Raw genomic sequence first — 17,536 nt, forward strand, 5'->3', positions numbered from 1 at the left:
CACAGTTACACGACTGACATTGCATCAGAATGTGACTAACAATAGGAGGCTAGGCTGCAGAATGGTAATTCTGTCAAGTAAGTCATGTATGGGTGTTCAACCCAAGTTGTGGCTGAGTTTGTTGTGGCAATGGTGAGCTTGAGTCAAGCAAAGAGGTAACCCAGCTGTGGGTGACTTGTTGTGACTATGGCGGGTTTCAATCAAACCATGAGAGCAGCAGACCTCATCTGAAGAGCCAGGGTCATCCTTGTTAATAGTGGGAATTCCTCGTTTGATTGGCTACGGATACAGTCGATATGTGCCCGAAGGTTGAACATATTGAATGTGGGGTGAAGGTGGTTGATGATCCCTTCACTTTAAGGGTGAAGTAAACCGTCGGATCAGAGTAGTGCCTGGGTAGGGTGTACCGTGTAACGAATATAGTGAAGGAGACACCCAAATAGTTATCATAATGGAAGATCGCAGGGCAGAGTTAATGCCAATTGTCCACAAACCCCTCTATCTATCAATATCTAAAAAAGCGCCCTGTCGCCCTTGCCAATAATGCTTATTTTATCTCAGATTTCTCATTGACCTCCTTAATTTATGACCTTTTCAACGATACTCCTGCTCTGCTCTGCCCCCCACTTCCTTCCCTTCTGAATTCTTCCCATCGCCCCAAATTGCTTCTTTAAAGCCCCTCCTCTGACTCTGTATTTCCGCTTATTTTCTTTTGTACCCGTTTGTGTTTTGCTTCCATTAATTGTCTATTCTGTATTCTCAGCATCACATGATGTATTTTCTTTTCTTTAAACACAATTGTGCAGCTGGAAGGTTTGCGTGCATGAGTATGCTGTACGCCCCCCCCCCCCTCCATTTGTATCTTCCCAGATGAACTATTGTCTCAGAGGGGCGGGGGCGGAAGCGGTGGGGGGGCTGAATACAGCACAGCAGCATTAAATACAATTTTCTCCCTGATTGTGCAGAATAAGGATGCTTTTGCACTAGTTCTGCGCGTAAGAGGCCAGCGGCTTCATCTCCGGCAGCAATCAGAGAGCAAACAGCCTTCAGTAATGGGGCACTTTTTGTGCTGAGGGGAATTGCTTTCATTGTTCTTAAACTTTCTAGTCCCTCCCACCCCTCCCAGATCATGCATTTTGTCTCATTTGGTTCACTTTTCTACCGGAAAGGGGGGAAAAAGGGTGCTATTAAAGACAGGACTAAGAGAAACAAGTTGGGGATGAGAGGCAGTGTGGAAGGGAGAGAGGGAGGGGCAATTACAAAGATGGAAGGGAAGAGCATAAGATGCTAGAAAAAAAATCAGAGTTTAGGGATGATGGAAAGAATGTGAAAGTGCAAACGTTTTAGGGGGTGTGGGGAGTACAGAGAGCAGCAAGGAAAGAAGAGGAAGGGAGGTAGAATGAGGGAGGGTTGGAATTACAGGGGCGTGGAGTCAGTCGGTCTATTAGGGGTGAACATGTACGTGACAACGAGGGAGGGAAGACATGGCAGGGAAGAAAGGGATCACAGAAGGGGGAGGACAAAGAAAGTAGTTTGCATGGAAGAGGTAAAGACGAGGGTGGAAAACAGGAGTGAGATAAAATGTCAATATGAGAGAAAGTGAATTAATACTTAGACGGAGAGGGACGGCATTAGGACTGAAGGTAGAGAGGAATGGAGTTAGTAAGGATGTGAAAATGAGGGGGGAGGAGAAAGGAATGTGGTAGAATGTACGATTTGGCAATAGCTGGAGAGCATTTTTCATTAAAAAATATATTTGATTTAAACAAAAAAACGGAAATGAAGAAAAAAAGGCAGACGAGAGTTATCGAGACATAATGAATGAACTGAATGGAATAATTGATGAAGAAAGGATGTGATTTAAATGAAGCAGAGCTGAGAAAGGTGAAGGTTAGCAGAAGTGACTGGGAAGGGAGTACTGTAAAGGAATTTGAGAGGGGGCTCTAATAATGAAATGTCTGAATGTTTTCTGTTGACATTTTGTGCTTGGCGCTGATGGGTGGTGAGGCAGGGATAAAAGTGTTCAGAAAAGGATGAAAATGGGGCAACATAGAATGAATATTTCCAGTAGTTAAGCAGGGCTTGGTGAATCAATTGTCGCAAGACTGAATCGAGAATAATTTCGATGATCCAGGAAAGAAAGTGTGGCTGCGTGTGGCAGGAAGTGGCATAGATACATAGGCTTGTGCCTACCTGAGCGTGGCATTGTCTCCTTGGCACACTGTGTAGTTTTCTGCTGGCTGGGTGAACTCCATGCTCTCTACCACAAGCCCTAAGAGAGACAGAAAGGACAGGACATGATTAAAAAACACAAACCACAATCCTGTGTATTTCAAGTCGCAGAACTGGTACAGAAGAGGCATTGTTAACCCCCAATATTTATTCAATATTACATTCTTTTGAAACTGGACACAGAAGCATTCACCAGTAACATGCATTATGTAATGTGTTTGCTATCTATCGCCTTTGTTGTCTAATGTTATGGGATTTCATACGATGCATTTCTTTCTATCCATGTTTTGACTGTTAGCAAGTGCCTTGAACTAGTGGGGACTGGCCTAGCTGGGAACCAGGAATTCCCAGACTGGTCAGTGTTTCTGAAAGTCTGGTGGGTTGGAGGCAGGTAAGTTGCAGCCGGACACATTCCAGGTGAAGTGTAGGTCTGCCAAGCTTTCTAGAGGAATTTGCTTGTCTGGGGGTCTTGACAGACATGGGCTTTTGAAGGATAGAGGTTGCAGTAGTCCCTGTTTTTGCAACCACATATATCTTACCACAACTTCATCCTACTCGACCAGCGTGACCCACCACCCTTGCTGTACGCGTGTGAGAAATTCACCGAAAGGATGTCACGTGAATGCCAGACTCTCAATGACTGGGTGACATAGCTTCTTCGGGACACACACTGGTGGGTGGTACAGCACACGCACCCGTCCTGTGGCAGTATGTGTCCTTAGAGTCATGTGTCTGTATGCACGAGAGGTTCCCACCCAGGGATCTTTATAAGAGCAATGTCTGAATCACTGATTGGCTGTGGTACTTTAACACACCTTACTGGCCTCATACTTATATGTGTCCTTACAATATTAAAGGTTTATTCTCCTTGGCATTACTTCCAACACATCAAGTGCATGTTCATAGTGCCCCTAGGGCCCTTGGTGCCACTGACGCTTGTGTGCCCCCTTCTGTAATACAGGTCACACAGATGCACATTCGAGCCTGTGAAATCCTATAGGGGTGTTCCCTCATTTTCATGGCCATGTCACCCACACCAGTAAGAGAACCTCTTTGTTAAGTTTCTGAGGAGCACACAGGGGTGATCAGGTTGACAGAAGGCACACTGACTATGCGTCCATACATCTGCTTGCAGTCGGGTGCAGTTACACCCGGATCCCTTCTTCTTCTTGCAAACCCTTAACATTGGAAGCCATACCGCCATTTTCACTCTGATAGTGTGTCTTTCACTGCTGCACTCCCCAAGTGCGGACAGGAGTTCTTTCCTCCACTGGTGGAGCTCATTTTATGCGCAGGGCCACTGGAATTATGCGGCAAGAGAGGGCCAACTTTTGTGGCAGAGCTGAGTAAATTATTCAGCAAGAAAAGCCACATTATGCGGTATAGGGCGGAACATCTTGAAATAGTATTACTTCGTTATTTCATCATTTTTAAACTTGGTAACACTGTCTGGGCATTGGTTACATCTCATTAGTACCAAATATAGCAATAAGCAACAGAATGGTGACCAGTCCAGCTTTGCAAAGGGCCTTTGACTGCGCAGCAACATGTGTCTCTGCAGTTTTAGTAACTTTTGAACCGTTAGAACTAGAATTTTTTATAGCTAAAATCTGCAGATTATGTGGCAAATGATGGAATGTGTGGGAAATGAGGTATATCTATAATTATGCAAAAATTGCTGCAGCCGCACAATCGCTTAATTCAGGTGTCCCTGGTTATGTTTAGTAGGGTGCCCAGTACCCAAAGAAGAAGCCCCTGGTGGAGACTGGGACAATCTTCCATATACACAGTACAGACACTGCAGCTGCTCTATTCTGGGTGGGCACCATTGATATATATTTTACGTATCAATATGCTGAAAATATGCAACATGACATGATGTTCTCTGATAACCCAGCCTGCCTCGTGACTGATAGTGAGGATTTTATATGTCTAAGGCCCCATCCAAAAACAGGCATTTGAGCAGGAAATGTAGGTATCACTGGTGGGTCACTGATGTCTTTTATTTATACTCTCCACTGAAACAAATCATTTCCCACAGTTCCTTTCTCTGTTTTGCATAGTGTATGCAACACTCTATGCTTGCGAGTGTTTAAATTCACCTTTCATTTCTTTATACTTGTCTTCCGTGTTTCTCCTTTCTTTTCCTCTTCTAATACCACGGTCAACGTCATCACTTCCAAATGGGGATCATATATGAGACTTTTGGGTTTATTGCAGCAATGTCAGTGTCTGTAGATCAGGGTGAAACAAGAAGGGAGGTTTTTGTATCTTTTTTGCATGCTTCAGAGTGGAGCCTGACCAGTAGAGGTTCTTCAGATGGTTAGCTGGAGGGCACTGGACATCAGATATTCTACCACAATCTGATGGGGGTTATTAGGGCTGGAGAGACAGTGTTCAACTTCCTGGATAAAAGGACTTCCTTCATAGCACAACACACAGGGCTTTAAGTGGGCCGGGTCTCACCGGGTCTGAGCACCAGCAGTTTTTTAAAGGGGGCCTCAAAACGGGTCTCTATCGGGCTCTATTTTGTGTCCTGGCACAGGCGGTCCGTTTTTTTCCGGACTGCAGTGACATCAGGTACATCGATGTGCACGTGCTCACACTGCTCACTTCTCACTAGAGGAGAAGTTTCGGCATGACGTCATGCCATGTGAGCCTTGTAGGGGAAGGTAAATCCTTTAGAGAGAGTCATTTTCTCTCTGGATTTCCCTTCTCTTTTTGAAACTCAGGACCAGCAACATTGTCGTGGTGTCACCAGGGCTTTAAGTGAAGCTTTTTCAATATTATATACAAGCCATAGTTGCTGATTATTTATCTTATGCAACTAACAACTATTGACCAAGCCAATAGTCCTGACTTGTTGTAGGTATGATCTTACTTGTTGTTTTATATATTTGGATGCAATGACAGAAACAGCAAAATACAAGTCGGCGGCACACTATACAAAGCATAGATTTTTATCCTAAATGTATTTAAGCCACACCCTCAATTACATTGGCCACGCTCCTTGGAGAGACCCCCCAGTTTTTTCATCCCACTTAAAGCCCTGACATCATTCATCACTTTTTGCTTTCTTCATTAATCCCAACACAAACAAACATGACTGCCAGTGGCCCTGTCTCCATCGCTCTGTGCACCATCCTCAATCCCTCAGAACATCAACCAACCTGCACGGCATGTGTTAGCCCAGTTCTCCTTCCCAACTTCCCAGCTCCAGCCACGCCTTATGCTCTATCGCTTAGCGCTTGGATAATGTAGGATTTGAGCTCCATATCATTGGAATGAGTACAGTGTTGGATATGATTATACGTGTGATGTAGGGTCTGTAGGGCACTTAGAGTAAATTGACTCCATGCTAGATTTGCACGGTGTGACGAGGACAGCGGGGCTGGACGACGGGGTGACGATACAGCGACATTACATAGGCTGCTTTACCTCGATAATAGATCAGGAACAGGAAACTGGAATGGTGCAATGCGAACAGACATATAGGTGGCACTTAACTTAATGTTAAAGTGCGACGTGGATGGAGTTTCAGACCGCCCTGTCCTTTTGTACCTAAATTGGACAAAGGAGAACAGTATCTGGATCGCCGCTTGGGCAATGATGATATAGCAAATGACGTATGCAACGACTGCAGTTAGGAGGATGGGTTACAAATGTATGTCCCTGTTAACAGAAACTCAACCCACTTGGAGCAATAACCTGAAAATCATTCATAAACTTGCATCACTTTACAGCAGTGGTGACATCACACTTTAGACCACTGTAGAGGCATTTGAGGCCACACAGATCCACTGTAGCCCTCAGAAGTATATTTTTTATTGTTTTGTGGCACCGGTCAAGAGTCGATCAATACATTTTAAGTTTAGAGATTTACAATTTGAGGGATAAGATATTTGAGAGGTTTGTTAACTTTCGCTGTTACTACAACCCCACTCACCAAGGGTCAAACAACTTAGAAATGAAGGATCTTGGCTTCTTGGAATTCATTGATGACTTTGACAATATTGTACAAGGAGACCCGAAATATATGACATGAAAATGCCTTGCAGCAACTAATTTTAGAAAGAAAAATAGAACTATCAAGAAGTTGATATCTCAAAAGAAATAGTTAGACTTTCCTAATAGGAATCAGTCTGAGTTTGGTGACAAATCTGCTTTGCAGAGAATTGCGAATTAACTTCATTTCCCAACAATTTTTGTCCTAGGAATCCGCAAAAAGGTCACTTGGTATGAACAAACAATTTTTCAGAAAAAAATGAACAGATTCTTGAAAGTAATTAATAGAGTTTTCGTAAAAGTAATCAATTTGTGACAAAAATAAATTGATTAATAACGTTTTTAGATGCAAAATTGAATTGGTGTCTGAAAAAAAATGCAGATTGGAACCTGGTGTAAACGACATTCTAAATCACATTGTGCCTAATTAATGGATTATTCACAATTTGAACCTGAGTCACAATTCATAAAAAAATATATTGAGCTCAGCTCCCTTTAAAGCATTTGGAGGTATTATGTTGCTGTTTGCTCTTCCGATCATTTACAAAGCGCTCTGAAACCCTCAGGGGTCATGTTCACGCTATATAAAACTTTATAAAAAAATAAATAAACCCTGGCGAGTGTCTTAGCGGGGAGCCCAGGACACGCTGCACCTAATGGCTCCCCTTTTCCATCTATAACCAGCCATAAAAAGCAAATTTCCCAAATTGATTGCCGCGTCATGTGAGGATGGCCTTTTCTACTCTTCCCATGGCGCCAAACCTGCATGGTCTGGAAAAAACGGCGCTTTTTCTTCTGTGCCATTTGTGACATTTCACTTGTCCCCGCTCTCCTCCTGAGGCTGTCCCTTGTGCTGCTCAACCAGCTCAAAATCGACCAGGGAAGGTTCCAAAGAATCCACCTGGGTTTATCGCGAACATTTAGTGATGTTTTGCGCGCTCTCTGCCAGAAAAATAGATCGCGCAGTGGTGGGAAATCAATAGTTTTTTTTAGTGGTGTTATAAAACATCAGCTTTTACAGCCAGCCCCCAGAGCCTTCAAGTTTCGAGAGATTTTAATTCCTTTTACTTGTTTCTATTGTTTGTGTTTCAGAATCCCGGAGGGCCCAAAACTAACTTGGTAAGGTTGGTAATGGTGGAGATTTAAAGGGATACCTTATTCTGAAATTTTGCTTTAAAAAGCGGCGTTAACTCTTTTCCTATTCTCTACTGTATTCACTTTTTTTCCAATTTTTATTGTTTATTAGGATAAAACCTTTGTGGAAAAAAGCATTCACTTTACACAGTATGTAAGAGACAGCAGTAAAAATGCCTAAAATAATACAATAAAACGTTTCTTGGGGCCACCTCTCATGGTGATGCACCGTTTATTCATAATAAACCTATTGTTTTTTTAAATAGAAAAATGCATTTCTCCAAAACTCAAATAAAGTGTCTGAAATGTCTCTGAAATTTGGGGAGATGACAGGGAAAAAGGTCACCTCTCTGAGCAGAGAGAGCGTCTCATTCCAAGAAGTTGACATCAGCTTATGACATCACTCTTAGAATCTTGACAACAGATTCTGACGTCCATACAACAACCAGGAACTTGGGGAGATACGTACAAGTGGCTGAGCGCGTGTTAGCCATCCTGGCTTAACGCTTCCCTTCGCCAGAAGAGGTGTGGCGCCGCGGCTAGGGTGACTGACTCCGGAATCTGGGTATCAGGGTTCAATCTCTGGCACCGGCGGCAGATTAGCCCAGCACCATGTGACTCTGGGCAATAGCTTGCTTAATCTTCCCACAGCCCTCAGTCCCTAGAGACCCTTACGGGTGATTGTGCGCTTTACAAATGTGGATTATTATTATATTATTCTGAAACACAAGGCTGCACCATATTTACAGCTTTCGGAAACTGACTTTGGGGCCCCTACCAAGGCCCCCGTCTCTCTGTTCCCTCCACTGTGAGGCCTGGGGGGGACCTCAAACAGGCACCTCATAGTGCATGGCACACGAATGTTTGAAAACATCATTTTTTCCAATGCGGCTAGTGCTGCGGTGCTTTTCCGGCCGCAGCAGAAGCCACAGTGGAAACATGGATGTTTCTGACTGCCTCATGGGTGATCTCTTCATCATCTGTCAGACTGAATTGCAGACTACTAGTCGGTCGGTTGCCATTCCAAAACAATGTTGGTCGGACACATGTCCGACCGTGATTGCATTAGGCTCTAAATGAAGAACCAAGTGTACCATTTACTTTCATTTGAGTGACCTAATCTGTAGCTCAAAGAGGCCTCCCCAGGCTTTCACAAGGAGCTGTGAAGACCTGGTCAAGGAGGGAGACAGCTAGAGAAGGTTTATAGTCATAGGGCACGAGCTCTTCGGCGCCACCGACCCTGCCCAACCCGTGACGCGGCGGTCGTCCCTGTGTTCATATGTCCATATGTCTAAGGATCACCCAGGAATGAATAATAGACGAGCAATATGTTCCTACACCCCGCTCCGCGGGGAGGCGGGGGAAGGCAGAATCCTTTCTGCTGCTTATTAATAATAGATCTCATATTCATGCGAGGGAGTGCGTGGGCTCGGCACATGGGTGGGAGGGGACATTAAAAACTATATTTAAACAGGAGGGTTCCAGAATAGACTTCTGTCTAGTGGAGGCCCCCCCGGGCTGAGGATCTGTCATTCAAAAGGACGGGGCGAGAGGGATTGTGCTAGAGAAGTTTGTGTGGTGGAGCAACCACAACTCTCTTAGACAGGGGGACTCACTCAATCCCCCCTCAGTCAGTGAAACATAGGCCGACCCACCATCAGAGCTTCCCTCTCCAGCACCAGTGCTAACTCAGAGACAGAGAGTAAAAGGTACACCTGCCTCTACATAAAAAGGTCCCTGCCTCTGAGGTGAGCAAAGCAACCTCATGATGTCCAGATATCACTGAATCCTTGCTACATAGAGAAGCTTCCTGCCTCTAAATTCTGCAGACCCACCTCATAATGTTCTGATGTCGTTGATTGGTTTAAATAGAGAAGCTCCCTGCCTCTACAGTAAGCAAACCCACTTCTTGATGTTAGGATGCCAGTGATTGGTTGTTACACAGAGAAGCTCCCTGCCTCTGAAGTGTGCAAATAGACCTCTGTTAGACCTAGGAAACCTAGACTACATAGGGTAGCCTGGCACAGAGCAGGTACAGCTAATCTCTAAGGCATTCATGTAGTGCTTACAATTCTCACTCAGAGTATCTCAGTGTCATACCACTAAAAATAAAGACACCACACCATTATGCAAAAATACGGGTACCTTTTATAAAAGTTTCTGGTAAATGGTTTCTCACTTTCCACAGTTTTTAAAATCCTTATTCAATACAGGAGCTTTCCTTCATACATTGTTTCTTAAAGACAGGAAAACAGGGTTTTACAATACATCAAACAGTTTCCCGTTTCGTCCCTGTATGAGAGAGAATCAGCAAAAAGATCTACAACTTAACTTCCCCACTTTCTGAATGTTCCTGATTCTCAGATTTGCATAAGCAGTAAGATTATTACACTTTTCTTTCTTAATGACAACAGATACCTTATCCACGGGGTCACAAGGTTAACATAGCCAGGACTTACAGCAGCACTGCAATTCCCTCATTCCCCCCAATGGTATCTCTGTCAGCGGTTTCAGATAGCTGAATTCTCTAAATAGAGGTAAACAGATTGTTAGGTTAACTTTCCCAATTGGTTCACTTGTTCACAGAAAGGATCTCACTTACAGGCTCTATTTGTGAAAAATCCCGCAGTAAACAATCAGTAGGCCCAGGTGCTCTAAATCCTCTCCCAACCCCTTCCCTTTCACTTATGCGACCCTGTCCTCGTTTTGGCACACATCAACTGAAAACAGTAGTTTTTCCCCTTCCCTGAGGGCCGGTCCGCTCAAGTGAGTAATTGAAGGTAAAAGTCAGTCAGGGTTTGTTTATGCACTGTTCCTTGGCCCGTTCGGCAGAGACGATGTGTACAGGGTAGAATACTTGACACACCTCCCGCCCGACAAGCTTCCCGCTTACTTGCTCTATTGCTGGTTGGCTACTCTGACTTCGTTTCGTTACTGGACCTGGCACCGTCCCGTTGGTGATCTCTGTTGTCCCACAGCCTCACTCGTCCCGCTACCTGACAGCCGCCACAGCTCCCTTTGATCGTCGAGCCGTCAGCCGGATCCTCCGGAGTGTTCACCTCACAGCTGGTGGACTCCGCCCCCAGCCGGCATCCGTCTGCTTCTCCCTGCCTCCGCCGTCGATGACCTGCCGATGAGGAACTTCCGCTGCCGCACCGCCTTCTGACAGCTCCGCCGGGAATCTCTTCGCAGGCAACTCTGGCACCACGCTGGAGACGTCGGATTTCAGGTGACGCTCCTCACACAATGCTCCGATTCCGCCTCACAGTAAGTCAGGAACCCTGGCTGGGTCCGCTTCTCCGTTTTCTCTCTTAAGATCACAAAGTTGGTTCACAGCGCTGCAGGCCGTCCGTGGGACTTTTCTCACAGCAAGTTTCTCTCGAGTCAGTGCCACAGCGCACAGGAATCACTTGGGGGTAATTTCTCGGGAGTCACAGGTTATTAACTCCTAACGAGCCCAAGTGTGTGGTACAAGGTTCGATTCAGCTCCCAGGTAGGGCTTGGTCAGTAGATGGAGGGTCACATCAGACAAGGACCACCGCTGGCCTTCAGGTCAATCAGGTTCCCTACAGTGTCTACCTCTCCACGCTAGCGCCTCACTCCTCCCACTCTCTGGTCGCTCAACTACAACTACAACTACAACTACAACTACAAAATGGCCGCCCTGGTTCTGACCCTTTTATAGGGTGGCCACTGGCTAACAGAACCAGCTAGAAGATTCTAGAACTCCCCCATGTACTCTTATGGCAGCAGTTTCTGAGGAAAGCAGTTGTGACAGTTAAGGGCCGCCATTTTAGGTCCCTTAGTACATCCATTTCTCAAGTGGTTGACTAGGCCTTAGAATGAAGTGATTAGGTCAAGGAACACCTAGCCCCCATGTGTCAGCACGAAAAATCCTGGTGGACACAAAAGAAAATAAAACATAGGAAGGCCAAAGGAGACAAAAGAAATAATTAACAGGTAGAAGTCTCCCAGAGGCAGACAGGTCTAACAACCTCATTATGTTCTGATGCTAGTAATTGGTTGTTACATAGAGAAGCCCTCTGCCTCTGAAGTGTGCAAATAGACCTCATTGTGTTCTGGTGGTGGTGATTGGTTGTTAGATAGAGACACTCCCTTGCTCTGAGGTGGGCAGGCCCACCTCATTATGTTCTGGTGTCGGTGATTGGTTGTTACACAGGAAAGTTTCAGGACTTCTGAGGTGGGTAAGCCGCCTCATGATCTGATGTTGGGGATTGCTGGCGAGGGAATCTCCCAGCTTTTGAGATATGCAGACAAACTTCCCTATGCTCTAGTAGTGTGGCTAATTTATTAGTGAGTGAGGTCCCTATGTCTGAGGGGAGCATGAACTCCACATTAGTCACTGATGTGGAGGTTTTGCAAATCAGAGAGAGAAACTCCCCGTCTCCACGACACGGAGTCAGGGAGCGGCACAGCATTTGGCTCTGATGCTGGTAGTTATTTTTAAGTAAGTTGGTGATTGTTTGCTAGTGAGAGGAGCGTCCAGTCTCCGATGTGCAGACACTTTGCATATGAATTGTATGCAGGGGATGGTTTGCAAGGGAGAGAAGTGCCGCCTCTAAGGTACAGAGGTACAGAGATGCACAGCATGAGGCTCTGATGCTGAGGACGGTCTGTCAATGAGGGAAGCTCCCTGCCTCGGAGGTACAGAGGTACAGAGATGCACAGCATGAGGCTCTGATGCTGCTGGTTGTCTTTAAGCACGTTGGTGATTGTTTGCCTCTGAGAGGAGCTCCCAGCCTCCAAGAAGTGCAGACGAAATGCCTAAGGCTCTGATGCTGAGGACGGTCTGTCAATGAGTGAAGCTCCCTGCCTCGGCGGTATGCAGACTCACCTCATTATGCTCTAATGCTGGTGATTGCTTTCTAGTGAGAGCAGCTCCCAGCCATCTGGAAGTGCAAAAACCCCAAGAGGCTCTGGAACTGGAGATATCTCATTAGTGCAAGAAAGTCCCTACCCCTGAGGTGCACAGACGTCCCACACTAGCCTCTGGTGATAAATATGCTTTCATAGTTAGAGACAAGTTTACTACCTCTGAGGGATTGAGGTACGACTAGAGGCATGCAGACACACCTGAGGCCCTGATGAAGAGTATTCTATCTTAGAGAAAGAGTAGCTCCCTGCCTCTGTGGTAGTGAGGTATGCAGACATGCCACCTGAGGCCCTGATGCAGCGGATACTAAGTTAGTGACGAAAAAGCAGCGTACCTGTGTGGTGTGCAGGGGCAATAGGTTTCTTAACCCCCTAAATTGGCGGCATACTAAGCACTAGCCCAGCGCTTTAGATGTAGCTCCTCTGAACGGGGAACACCATCATTAAAGGCCCTCAAGCGGCCACTGCCACGGGTGATGCGAGGGAGGCCCGCGCAGAGAAAGGTGGCGACACGACAGCGCGCAGAGGACTGTGGGGCGAGAGATTGTGGCGAGAAGGAGCCAAGGTTCCGCGTGTAGAGATAGCCCAGGTGAGCAGCGCCGCGAGCCTTCCTAGAAGGTGTCATTTGTACCTGCCAGCAGGCCTGGCCCTGCAGTTCAACAACACAAGGAAGATGCGGTTGGCATGGCGACCGGAAATAATTGACTATTCTTCGCACAGTGGATCTTCTCTATCCGAGGTGACCCTAAAATAGAGGCTTGACCCAAGCGATAAAGCCCTTTTAATGTGGACACATTGAACACATGGGGCTACAGTGGAGCTGCGGGCAGGCAGCCAGCACCAGGGTCCCGCAGGGCGCACGCGCCCCGCCATCCCTACCACCACCCACTAGGACAGAAAATGATAGCATGTGGTTTAATAGGAAAAAAATGAATGTAAAACTACAACATATCAGAATCGAAAACGTTTAGTTAAACAAAATTGAAAAAAAAACATAGAAGCACTATCTTATCAGAGGTCATGAAAAATATGATTTAAAAAAACTTAAACTAGATGTAGAAACTTCCAATAGTTCCAAAGAAGGAGGGCAGTGTACGTTTGTGCATTATTTTTTTCATTAAGTAAAGAAAATCGACAATAGAATAGTTTAGCATTCTTTTCTTTCTATTCAACTCTACATTTTTGAGGGAGAATGAATGTCAGGGAACAAGAACATGAAAATAGGTAAGAGAAAGGGGTGGAGGTCTGTGGGCAGGGAAACCGGATGGGACTTGAGAAGAACAAAGAAGAAAACGCGGTACAGGAGCAGAAGGATTCAGGGGAATAATAGAAATTAAGAATGAACCACAAAATAAAATGGGTGGGCAGGTGACTTAAGGAAGGAAACCTAGGGGGTTACACCCCCAAAATAAAAACAAACACAACATTTAGGAGGAGTGAGTAGGACAGAGAGGGAAGGAGGGGTACAAATTAAACGAGACGAGAGATGCAAAGGAGGGTGTGCTTTGGTGGGTCTTCCTCTGAACAAGGAAAGAAAAAATGCGGAACATTTATGCAAATGGCGGGGGAGTAGCAAGTGAAGGAAATTAAGGATTTATGTAATACTTTAAGAGAAGACATAACCTCTAGAATGCAACGTTAAAGTAATAGGTAGCACTTGATGGTTGCCATCGGATGAAAGTTTTGAGGAAACAGGTTAGTTGAATAGGTTCTCATAATTGATATTGTACAAGTTTTCTTTTCACAAAATCATCTATAACTCAGAACTGGACTCATTTGTGCCCTCCAACAGGGATGCTTACATTTGAAGTGCCTGGGCACTTACCCCTCACCCATACAAACTGCTCAGTTTGTCCTAGAGAAGAATTCAGGAAAATCTTTTGGATGCACTGAATAGAAGGTGGTTTTGCCGCTGTTAAGTGATGCCGTGTGCTGGGACCAGTGTGGGTAGACAGCATAGAACCGGGAATAATCTAATCTGGTTACCCTTTTTGGTCTCTTACAGCTTTGTTTTGTTCTTCAACAGATGACACTAATTAAAATCCTAATACATTTTTTTTATCTAGCCCATATATCAACAGTTTTAACATTTCTGTGTAGAGAAAATTACAGGTGTTACCCTTATCCAAATTAGACATCGATTTATCGACCTAGAAGGAAGATGGGAGAACGAAATGGTATTGCCACAACTTTCTTTTCTTTGTAAGAGCTCATTCGATCCCTAAATGCCTGTGATAGGCAAGCATACAGTTATTTATATTGACCAGAGACTAGAACTGTCCAGCCTGTTTCGTCGGCCAAGTTTTCAGCTCTGTCTTTGTTCTCATACTATAAACATCCCCCATAAATCCTACCTGAAAAGTGTTCATCAAACACATTCCCTTTGTGTGTTACATGTCCTTGTTTTACTCACCACCCTCCATGGCCATGTCTTTTCTCTTGGTTTTAGGAGGACCTCCTTGGTTTTAGTAGGTTTAAATACAGATGTCTGTATTTAAACCCCAGTGGTATGTAAATGTCTCTGTTATATTTCTCTCTGCCACCTTCTTCCACACTATTCAGATTTCCGGCTCCATGAAATTTCCAAAACGGATGTTACGCCATGTGGTGCCTCGCCTCTGGCTTATCTGCAGCCTCTGGGAGGATGCCTGTTCCAGTTCTTGCTGAAAGGGTTAATCTGCCTTCTAGGTAATTGAAGCCCTACCATGGAATACATACTAATGCATTCAAGCAATTAACTGCTGATATCTTCCCTCGTTCTAGCACTGTCAGTTTCTAGGCACGAATCATCCACAATTAATATGCATTACTTGTCAAATCCAACTGTTAATTTTCTGCAAATCCAGAGGGAAACTTGTCAGCGAAGCACATTTCAGTCACACTGATTAGTTAACAGGAGACACCAGTCCATGAGAGGTGTTAATGGGCACCACCCGCTTCAATTACAAGACAGGTAAAGGCGAAACATCCCTGCACAGGCTGAACAAGCGGGGAGGTGGATATCTGAGCGCTTGAGGAGGGACAGGTGCATATCACATAGCTGGAAGTGAACGAAGGGTAGCACATATCACACAACTCATAGTGAGATAAGTGATAATACATATTACATAGCTCAAAGTAGGTCTCACGCTGGCATGTATCACATAGTTCTTAACATGACAAATGTTAATATACATATCATATAGCTGGAAGTGTGACGAAGGCTAGCACGTACCACATAGCTCATAGTGCTAGAAATTATTATATTTATCACATAGCTTAAAGAAGGACATACTCTGGCAAATATCACCTCGCTTGAAATGAGACACGCAATGGCACATATCACAAGGCTCGGAGTGGAATAGATGCTGATATATATCACATATAACATAGCTCTGAGTGGGATAGATGGAATTATGTATCCCCAAGCTTCAAGAAGGTCAGATGCTGGTACATATATCTCAAAGTGAGACACATATCACAGAGATCTAAGTTCAAAACATAATGGCATATAGCTCTAAGTAGACTGTGGTTGGCAAATCTCACATAGGGTATTTTGACAAAATATCGATTTAGAAATATCGACCTACAGAAATATCGTGTTAAATATCATAATGCGTAAATAACGTGATGCAGAAATATCATTGACAAGAATATCGATTTTTTTAGGTCAGTTATATCGTTTTCAACAATATCTGCGTTGTTAATATTGTTTTCAATAATATAGTTGTAAAAAATTATTGTTTTTTTATTATATTTTTGTATTGTAGTTCATGTATTCATTTTAAATGTTAAATATTGTTTTTATAATTGACAATATTTTTAAATATTGTTTGTAATTGTAAGTAATTTAATATTTTTCATGTAATTTTTAATATAAATTATACTGTCGTGTTGTGAGGTTTGTAGTGGTTCATTTTTAATGTATTATTAATTATGTAATTGATAGTTATGTAAATGTTTAATTATCATCTTTTTAAATTAATACTTAAGTGTGAGTTGTTGGGTTTGTAGGCGTAGAGGGTGGGAAGTTAATTAACTGATAATTGATTATTGCTTTATTATTAATTATTTAAATGAGCGTTAGGTATGTAAATTGTCTAATTATTATATTTTTTTAAGTTGTATTTTAGGTGTGGGTTGTTGGGTTTGTAGGGGAATGCTGATATAGAGTGAGAAGTTAATTAAGTAATAATTAATTCATGTATTATTAATTATTTAAATGATTGTTAGTTATGTAAATTGTGTAACTGTTATATATTTTTTAAGTTATATTTTAGGTGCAGGTTGATGGGTTTGTACGGGTATAGGGTGGGAAGTTAATGAAGTAATAATTGATTAATAATTAATTTATTATTATATAATTGATTGGTAATTATGTACATTGTTTAATAATTATATTTTTTATTTTTTATAGTAGGTGCAGGCTGTGTGTTTATGGGGCAAAGGTGGGGAGTTACTTAAGTACTAATGAATTAACAATTATTCATTTATTAATAATTATTTAATTGACTATTAAAAATGTTAATTATGTTATACTTCTTTTTTTAGCAATATTTTAAGTATGGGTTGCTAAGTGTGTGGGAGTATAATGTGAGAACTTTTTTAACTAATAAATAAAAAATGTAAACATTTAATTCAAAATTAATTATTAACATTTTTAATAATCATGTCAACTGTTTAATTGTTTTTTAATTTTATACATAATTTTTATATAATGATTTTTTTTTTTCTGGCCAACTAATAGGTGTTAAGGGTTTTACAGGTTGCGTTAATACGTCCTGTTTTTCCGGTTCCTGTTCTTGAGAATTCATGGTCTATATTGGCCATTGCCATAATTGGTCCGGTTATGGCAATGGTCATGTTAACTATGATATTGTCATAGTTTATTATTACTCTATGTGATTGGAAGTTGCTTTTGTGAATACTATTACCTCTTCTGTGGTTTAGGATGTTTTGAGGAAGTTATTCTTCCAAGAAGGGGTTGCAGAGCAGACTGTCATGGATAATGGCCCTCAGTTCACTTCTCAGTAGTTTAAGGGTTTTCTATCTAGTTTAGGTGTAAAAGTACATTACTATTTCTTTATATCAGCAAATAAGCAATGGTTTGGTTGAACGTTGCAATAGGATAATTAAGGAAAACATGTAATTATCAATTGCGAATCATTTGGATTGGATGCTAGAAGTAAGGAATTTAGTCTGAGCACCCAGCAGCACACCTAATGCAGAGACTAATGTTTCTCATTTCATGTTGTTAAAAGGTAGATTGTCTGGATCAAAAAGGAATATACTA

General features: G+C 43.1%; 1 protein-coding gene across 2 annotated transcripts in view; it reads right to left on the reverse strand.

Moving 5' to 3' along the window:
- Window positions 1–17,536, reverse strand: part of IGLON5 (IgLON family member 5) — a 1,087,135-nt gene that overhangs the window by 596,762 nt on the left and 472,837 nt on the right. For both annotated transcript variants that reach the window (XM_078655466.1, XM_078655465.1), the window contains exon 2: window positions 2,194–2,272. In XM_078655466.1, coding sequence (XP_078511592.1) covers window positions 2,194–2,272 — 79 coding nt within the window. The remainder of the gene's footprint in view (window positions 1–2,193; window positions 2,273–17,536) is intronic.

This window comes from Lissotriton helveticus, chromosome 7 (assembly GCF_964261635.1).
Source record: "Lissotriton helveticus chromosome 7, aLisHel1.1, whole genome shotgun sequence".
Classification (NCBI taxonomy): domain Eukaryota; kingdom Metazoa; phylum Chordata; class Amphibia; order Caudata; family Salamandridae; genus Lissotriton; species Lissotriton helveticus.